Below are 7851 nucleotides of genomic sequence, written 5' to 3'. Positions count from 1 at the left end.
TTTAAGAAAAGCCAGGTTAAAAACAAGTCAGAAGAATGAAACATAATTTGTAGGGCATGTTGTAATCATAAGGTCACCAAGATCAGGGCCTTAAATAGGTTGGGGCATCCAGCAGTCAAACATGATGCAAACCAGTCATGCATAACAATCTGTTGGTATGAACCACAAAATAACTTTGTAAAAAGCTAATGGACCCAGAGCATTATACAAAAAAGTGATGTGAAAATCAGTCAAACGCTATGGGAAATACAGGAAACATGTTTTAATTAGATAAGGAGGCTATGCCTGTGAAACAAAGCCACGAGAACAAAGAAGAAAGGGTGGTATATAACTATTAGCAGTTAGATTTTGTTATTGTATATGGATAGGGTGTTTGTTTTTTTAATAATAATGCCTGGGTGCAGACAGGTGGAGTCAGCCATTCTTGGTTCCATCTGAACTTCAGACTATGCATTGTTCTAGTGTAGCACTTCTGGGAGTTGACTGTAGAGTAAAAAGTCTGGCTTGTTTACTTAAGCCAGAAGCCAACCATGTTGTGTATATGATTTCCAGCTTTTGGAATGCATCCAGGATCCCTGCTTTATCCCACTGTCCTTGTAGCTGAAGCTATTTTAGGAGAACTTAAGTCCTTGCACGATCCTTTTTCTTTTAGTTCTGTGACTTAGTAGGCTAATTGCACACTAGTGTAACAATAACTAGGGCACAATAATACCCATGGGACAAGTACATTGGCTGCCATTGTATTTTAGATGTCACTGTGTAAAGCACTGATGTCTTCATTCTGATATCCAAAAGCATATTTGTTTCTCATGGATCCACAGTCTATGGACTGTTCAGCCTAAAACCTTGCCGCCAATGTATAAAGTTGTCGGGGGATGATGGGAGTTGTATTTCCCCAGCAGCTGTAGGCAGCAAATTGCCCTATTATTGGGCTTTTGTATTGGCTACTGGGTCTACTGCTAAAAAAAACAGGTTACTTTATTTTGGTTTAAAGTTGCATCTGATGATATGCATTTGCATATATTTTGTGACTTTGTGACCATACCATCACAAATTTATATCATTCTATACCATCTCATATGAAGCAAATAGAGTACAGTATATCTGAGGGACAACAAATGGTTTCAGATAATGACAGGGACAATCTTGGCCCCTTTACCACCCTTGCTGCTGTCGCCCCCTGCACTCACCTTTTTGGTGCTGGATGTGGCCCAGGGGGGTCCATGAGGCTAGCATAGAGAACGCAATTGCACTCTCTGCGCTATAAGAGCCGAATTTCCAGTTTGAAAACTTTAAATTTGTCTCTAAAAGCTACAAGGAGCAGCATTTTTGCCACCAGTGGGGCGCTGATGCCTGAGGAGAGTTAAGAAACTTGTCTCATTGGTGCAGCACCCCTGGATAATGATGAAGAAGAGAGGGCAGCATGCGAGTATAGGAGGACCCAAATAGAAGAGCAGCGGAGAGGCTGGATTGCAGAAACACAGAAATAGGAAGGACAATATTTTGTACAGAAAAGTTGGATAACACTAAGGGGGAAATTTACTAAAGGGCAAAGGGAAAATTCACCAGGATGACGTCATTTCGGAACTTCGCTGATTTACGAACGGGCGCTGGCGTAACTTCGCTAGCAAAGGAGATAGACTCTAGCGGTACTACGCACCCTAACGCCAGGCAAAGTTGCGCTCTGACGAACGAACGTAACTACGCTAATTCACTTAGATTGAGATTTGACTGAACGTTACCTGTACCTCTTGCACCAGACTTTCCTTCGCCAGCTCAGACCAGGTGAAGTGCAATAGAGTAGATAGGACTTGGTCAAAAAATTCTGGGCACATATGGAGGGCAATATAACAACTCTAGTTTACTTTATTAAGGTTCCCTGGGCTTGTGTAGTGTAATGTATTGTCTGCAACATATATGTCCATTTAACTTTAACTTCCCGCCATATGCAAATTAGCGAACGCTAGCATAACTTCGCTTTGCTTGCCGCAGTAACGCTAGCGCAACTTTGCAAGCGTTTGGCTCCCTGGACGCAATTTTGGATTTTCGTGAATTAGCTTTGTCCTGGCGAATCTACACCTGGTCAAATGTTGCGATGTCAGTGAAGCCATCGCTGACGTAATTTTGAAGTAAATTTGCCCCTAATTGAGGGCCCATGCCATCAGAATGGCTTAGATAACTCATGTGCTTGTTAATGTTATGTGCCCCACTAACCTATCTTTTGTCCACAGAGAATATCATTTTATAATTAGTCTTGTCCATTTGTTGTACTGATATAAAGCCTTTTTAAAAAATCATTTTCTGCTTTTTTATTGCAAACATTTATTGGCCTCTCAAAGTATAAACATAAGAAGGACATAGCAGTTAAACATTTGTAGAATGACAGTTTGTAGATATAATATTTGTTCCTCCCTGTAAAGGAAGGGGATAAATAGAGATACAGGGATCATGCCTTAAGTGGAGGGAGTTAAGGATTTAACAGAGGGTTATAGAACAATAAATGCTATAAATATGAAATAAATATGAAATAAATCTTCTCCTGGATACAGGGAATGTGAATTAAAAAGAGGAGGGGTAGTCACTGGTATTTCTTAGTGCTAGTTACATTGAGTTATAGTTGTATAGTCAGAGAGGGATAAAAATAACCTTTGATGATTTTTTTACATTTTTTTCTGTATAGGAAAAATGGGCCTCCCATTATATTCCACATTTTCAAGATCCACCAGAGCTAAATATAGATAGGGCCCTGGCTGTTAGGAACCATATAAAGATTTCAGGGGTTCCATGTTTTTAAAAATGTATTGTGTCTGTCTATTATTATTATTATTATTGATAAACCACAGCCAAAATATTCTTTTTTTTTTGATATTTTACAAAGATTTCTCTTGATTGAAGATTATATTGTGTAATGAGGTTCATGATTTCTCTTTGTGCTTCTTTTTTTAACTTTCATGTCTATGAAGATTTTCATTCATCCAGCTCATTATATACCATATCTAGTAGAATTCCTATAATATCTAGTAGAATTAAACAGAATAAACCACTCAGATTTTTCAAGAAAACTCAGAAAGTCCAGTTGCTTAAGATTTAACTGAATGGTAGGGAATTCCCTGGCATTCACCCTTAATGGTAGTAAAATCACAGGCATCCAATCACAATGGTTTTTACTTTCATATTTATGTACTAGCATGTGCACAACCGGAAGAGAGATTTTATTGCACTATCTATGTATTAAATATTAAAAAGAGTTAATGTTGTCAAGGATAGCAGTATTAATGGAGGGGGGGAGGAATGTATTTTTACTTATACATTTTTAGTGTTACTTTTCCTTTAAGAAGAAGGTTTCAGCCTGTGCAACACTTCACCTTAGGTCACCTTGCCCCAAATAAGGGGACCACATTTTTTGTTATGTAGTTTTTGGCCAACTTCATATGGTAGCTCCCATCATTTCCAACAACAGTCAGGTTATCCCAGTGGTGTCCAAATGTGGCATAAAAACTGCAAGCATTTCATCTTGGAGAACAGGTTGGAGGTACAGTAAAACTTAGTTCCTGTATAATAAAGTAGTAGAATGCTTGATGAATCAGATAGAAGTGAGTGAAGGACTGGCCAAATCAGGGATGACTTTGACGTAGGTGGTCAGCACGAATATTTTGCAATATAAGGGGAGGGAATTTTTGTAGGCGCTTAATGCACAAAATGTCTTGAAGACCTTAGCCTACTGATTATGAGTGCAGAGGACCTCTTGTCTTCATCAGTTTGTAATAGAAATATAAAGGTAACAGATAAACATATAGATATTCTACTTACTTGCATGGAGGTGAGTTCCTCTAATATTAAAATGTATAACACTTTAGAAAAGACTTTTTGCATTTTTACATAAAAGATATCTGTGTAAAGTTTTGCGTGTGAACAAGCCACTAAATTGTGCATTTGAATTATTTGCTGAAATTTGCTGAAAATGAACATTATAATCATCTCCACATGTAACCATTATTTTCAGCATATACACTTCTGTATGAATACCCAAATCTGCACCTGGTGCTATTCTGTACACAGGAATTTCCATGCCACCAAATGACTCACCATGCAGTTTACTTAATTCAATTTATTTGTTTTTCAGGCAGTGAAAAGTAGTATTAAATATGTTCCTTGGACCACTTATTGCCAAAACTAAGGATGCTCAATGCATTCTCGGCCAGCACCACAATCAGCCTTCGATCTGTGTAAATGTCAGTTCATTATTAGCACCGGCTGCAATTCAAATATAAATATACAACCAGTTTACCTGTAACCACAGAATACACACATTTGGCTCTGTGCTACATATATGCCCACTTTTGCTTTATAAAGCAGGTCAGTCAAATAATAGTTTAAAATGACAATTATTATTCATTTGTTAGGAAATATGGGAAGCTGCATCTATTCTATTATTGCACAAATCCTCTAGGAGTTAAGTCACGTTAAGTCACACACTGAGGGAAGGCTCATGCAGGCAGTCTTCTCTTTTGCATAAGAATTTATGATCCTTCTACCTGCCGAGGATTAGGAATATACATCCAGGGCAAATGAGTGTACATACAGGACCCATGCTTGGAATACAACCTGTATTTATGGGATGTTAAGGCAGAAGGATTCAAAAGAGGACTGGTTGATGGCAGGAACTGGGTGGCAGAGAACAGTGCCTCCAGGATAAGGTACTGTAGGTGACATGGGCACTTCCCCTTGGGGTCGTCATGCAGTGTGTCTTGAGCGCAGTCTCAGCGAGACATCATTCGGACAAATTCTGCCAGAAAAAAAAAAGTAATGAATTAACATATATAACAGCCTCTGCTCCATCAAAAAGCACAGTGCTGCTCAAGTAACCAGTAACTAACACACTAATTCTGGTAATTACAGTTCTCGTCAGCCAGGGGGGCATCTTAATATAAATAATAACCTAACTGCACAAAATATTAACTAATCTCAACCATGACGTGTTCCACCAATGTAAAAATATTAATTAATCTCAACTATCACTTGTTCCACCAATGTAGATGCACTCCAACCAAATAGCAAAAAAATAATCTCAAAAACACTTGCCCAAGCAAATAGGGTGTAAAACATATTCATTAAAATTATATCCACAAATATAAAGTTCGCAAGGATCGACCAAGACTGCAGGTTAACTGCTCAAGCTTTAGTGTTTATTGTTTAACACAACATGTTTCGAGTCTCGTGGGACTCTTTGTCAAGCCCTTGTGTTAAACAATAAACACTAAAGCTTGAGCAGTTAACCTGCAGTCTTGGTCGATCCTTGCGAACTTTATATTTGTGGATATATTCAGCAGCACACACGCGGAGGTGCATCACAAGTTGTTTCGCAGTTTGGTTGAGGTAACAGCACCATTTCTTTTTTGAAGTGTCATTAAAATTATATTTGCCTTCAAAATCCACTTGTCCATCCCCATTCAGGTCAACGTCTCGTATGATATCTTCAATATCCCTGTGCCCAACCTGCTGCCCCAGGAGCTTTTTCATAGCCTCGCGCAGTTCACTCATACTGATCTCTCCATCGCCATTAGTGTCAAACTGTTGCGACATGAGGAAAACACAAAAAAAATGCACACTAGAATTAGAGGCATGGCTGTTATCATCACTGTTTGTTAAAGTGGACCTGTCACCTAGACATAAAAAGCTCTATAATAAAAGTCCTTTTTAAATTAAACATAAAATCCGAATTATTTTTTTTATTAGAGCATTCATAGCTGTTGTAAACTCATTTAAAAATCTCAGTTGTCAATCAAATATTGCCTGCCCCTTCTCTATACCTTGGGCAATTACTTTCACTTTCCATTCAGCACTTCCTAGGTGTCACTGTTCTCCCTACATTCCCCCAGTTCTCTTAACCATTTAATTGTGTAGCCAGGGCATGGGGACGGACATCGGATCCCCCATTCTGGTGCACAAACAAGATTCTGAGATGATGCAAGGCTTGCCTTAATAACAGTGTCCACAAAATGGCTCCTGCCTGCTATAAATTCCCAGACTGGACGAAACAAAATTAAAATAATTCATACATTGTAATTAAAGTTTATTTTGCTTGACTAACATGATAAAATAGGATTTGGAATGTTTTTTTTGCGTGATGGGTCCCCTTTAAAATGCCAGTTATTAGTAACAGAAAACATTTCTATAAGTATCTACTATAGGTATTGATACCTGCTTGACTGTTAATTACGAACACAGTAGTCATTTCGCTATTACCTTCAACCCCTACTTACAGCTTAACAAATACATTTATAATCTATTTTAGTAGGTCCATTTTTGCTTTAAATCTGATGTTTTGCAGGTACTGTGCAGGTTTTGGGCTGCCTCACCTCTTTGAAGGCATCTCGAAGTTCCTTCACTCCAATCATATCAGCTGTCTCAGCAAGAAGTTTGGGGCCCATCAGCTCAACAAAGTCATCAAAATCCACATGACCCCCAACTGTAGTGAGAAGGAAAATGTAGAAGTATTTAAACATTTCCATGCATTTAAAATATGGTTGTAATGAAACAGCGTTATTTAAATTATAGAAGTCAATAAGTAATTCATTAATAATCAGGTACAAAATCTAGTGTAGTATATGCCTCCAATGGTTTGGCCGTCTTTGTGTCATCTCAGTAGATAAATGAGTAGTTTACATAAGAGATGTGGAGATTAGTCGCCTGGGAAGAGGAGATTTATCACAGGCGACTAATCTCCATGTCTGTCATTGTCTTTAAAGATAATTTTAGTATCCAGATAGAAGGCTCTGCATGGATTTGACCAAGCTTTTTGTTGCCTTTTCCAGGGCTAGTAAGCAACCAACATGTTCCTAGTGAATCTTTGCTTTTCATTTTCCTTTCCTAATGTATTCATCAAATCTCAGCAGCCTCTTTGGCTATTTAGGTGCAGCCAATCACACCTGAGTTGTTGTTATATAAATATTCTCTTCCTTGATTCCTGGCCTGAGCTCTATGGTCTGACCTGTACTAATGGGGTAATCTACAGTTGTGCTCACGTGCATCTGGGGCAATCTTTCCACTCTGCACCATGTGCTGCATAACAATCTAGCACTGTTAGCTGCTAGGCAGTCCTGTGCCTAAGCCTTCCATATGCAGAAGGTACTTAAAACTGAGCCTTGAAACTCCCCTAGCTTACATGTCAGTTTGATGTTCAAGTTTTTTTTTTTTTTTACTTACCTTGTTTGGTAATAGAAATCACGTGATTTCCCTTCCTGCCCTTATTTTACATATGCATATAAGGATTCAGTTTGGCCAGGCACAAGGATTCTGCCAAATCCGAATCCTCCTGAAAAAGGACAAATCCCAAATCGAATCCTGGATTCGGTGTTTTCCTAAAAACTTTACAAAAGTGTTTTTCTTGTAGCATGAACAGCCAACTTGACATTTCAGTCGTCTCCGGACCATATATATATATATATCGGAGGACAGAAGATGCACACCAGGATTTGTGTACAAAAAGTTAAAATTCCATATTTATTGGTTTACATTAAAAAATCGGCCAATGTTTCGGTCTGCTCCTAAGACCTTTATCAGGACTAAGGTCTTAGGAGCAGACCGAAACGTTGGCCGATATGGAATTTTAACTTTTTGTACACAAATCCTGGTGTGCATCTTCTTTCCTCCGCTATTTGGATAATTTTGCCAGTAAAGATAGCACCCAGGTATTGACCTAGTTAGACATATTACGGTGTGCGTTAAGGACTTCTGGACTGTACACACATATATATAGATCTATATATATATAATGTATCCATACATCCCAACATTTTGAAATTAGAAAGAGGGACAAGCGTGCATGCTCCTGTTTTTTTTTTTTTTTTT

General features: G+C 38.3%; 1 protein-coding gene across 3 annotated transcripts in view; it reads right to left on the bottom strand.

The window, feature by feature from the left end:
- Positions 1 to 4093: 4093 nt before the first annotated feature.
- Positions 4094 to 7851, bottom strand: part of cabp1.L (calcium binding protein 1 L homeolog) — a 29683-nt gene continuing 25925 nt past the window's right edge. For all 3 annotated transcript variants that reach the window (XM_018261586.2, XM_041566401.1, XM_018261589.2), the window contains 3 exons: positions 6360 to 6469; positions 5424 to 5571; positions 4094 to 4786 (listed from right to left, as the gene is read on the bottom strand). In XM_018261586.2, the coding sequence (XP_018117075.1) occupies positions 4761 to 4786; positions 5424 to 5571; positions 6360 to 6469 (284 nt within the window). In that variant the 3' untranslated portion in view covers positions 4094 to 4760. The remainder of the gene's footprint in view (positions 4787 to 5423; positions 5572 to 6359; positions 6470 to 7851) is intronic.

Source organism: Xenopus laevis, chromosome 1L (genome assembly GCF_017654675.1).
Source record: "Xenopus laevis strain J_2021 chromosome 1L, Xenopus_laevis_v10.1, whole genome shotgun sequence".
NCBI lineage: Eukaryota > Metazoa > Chordata > Amphibia > Anura > Pipidae > Xenopus > Xenopus laevis.
This window is presented reverse-complemented; position numbering and strand designations above follow the sequence as displayed.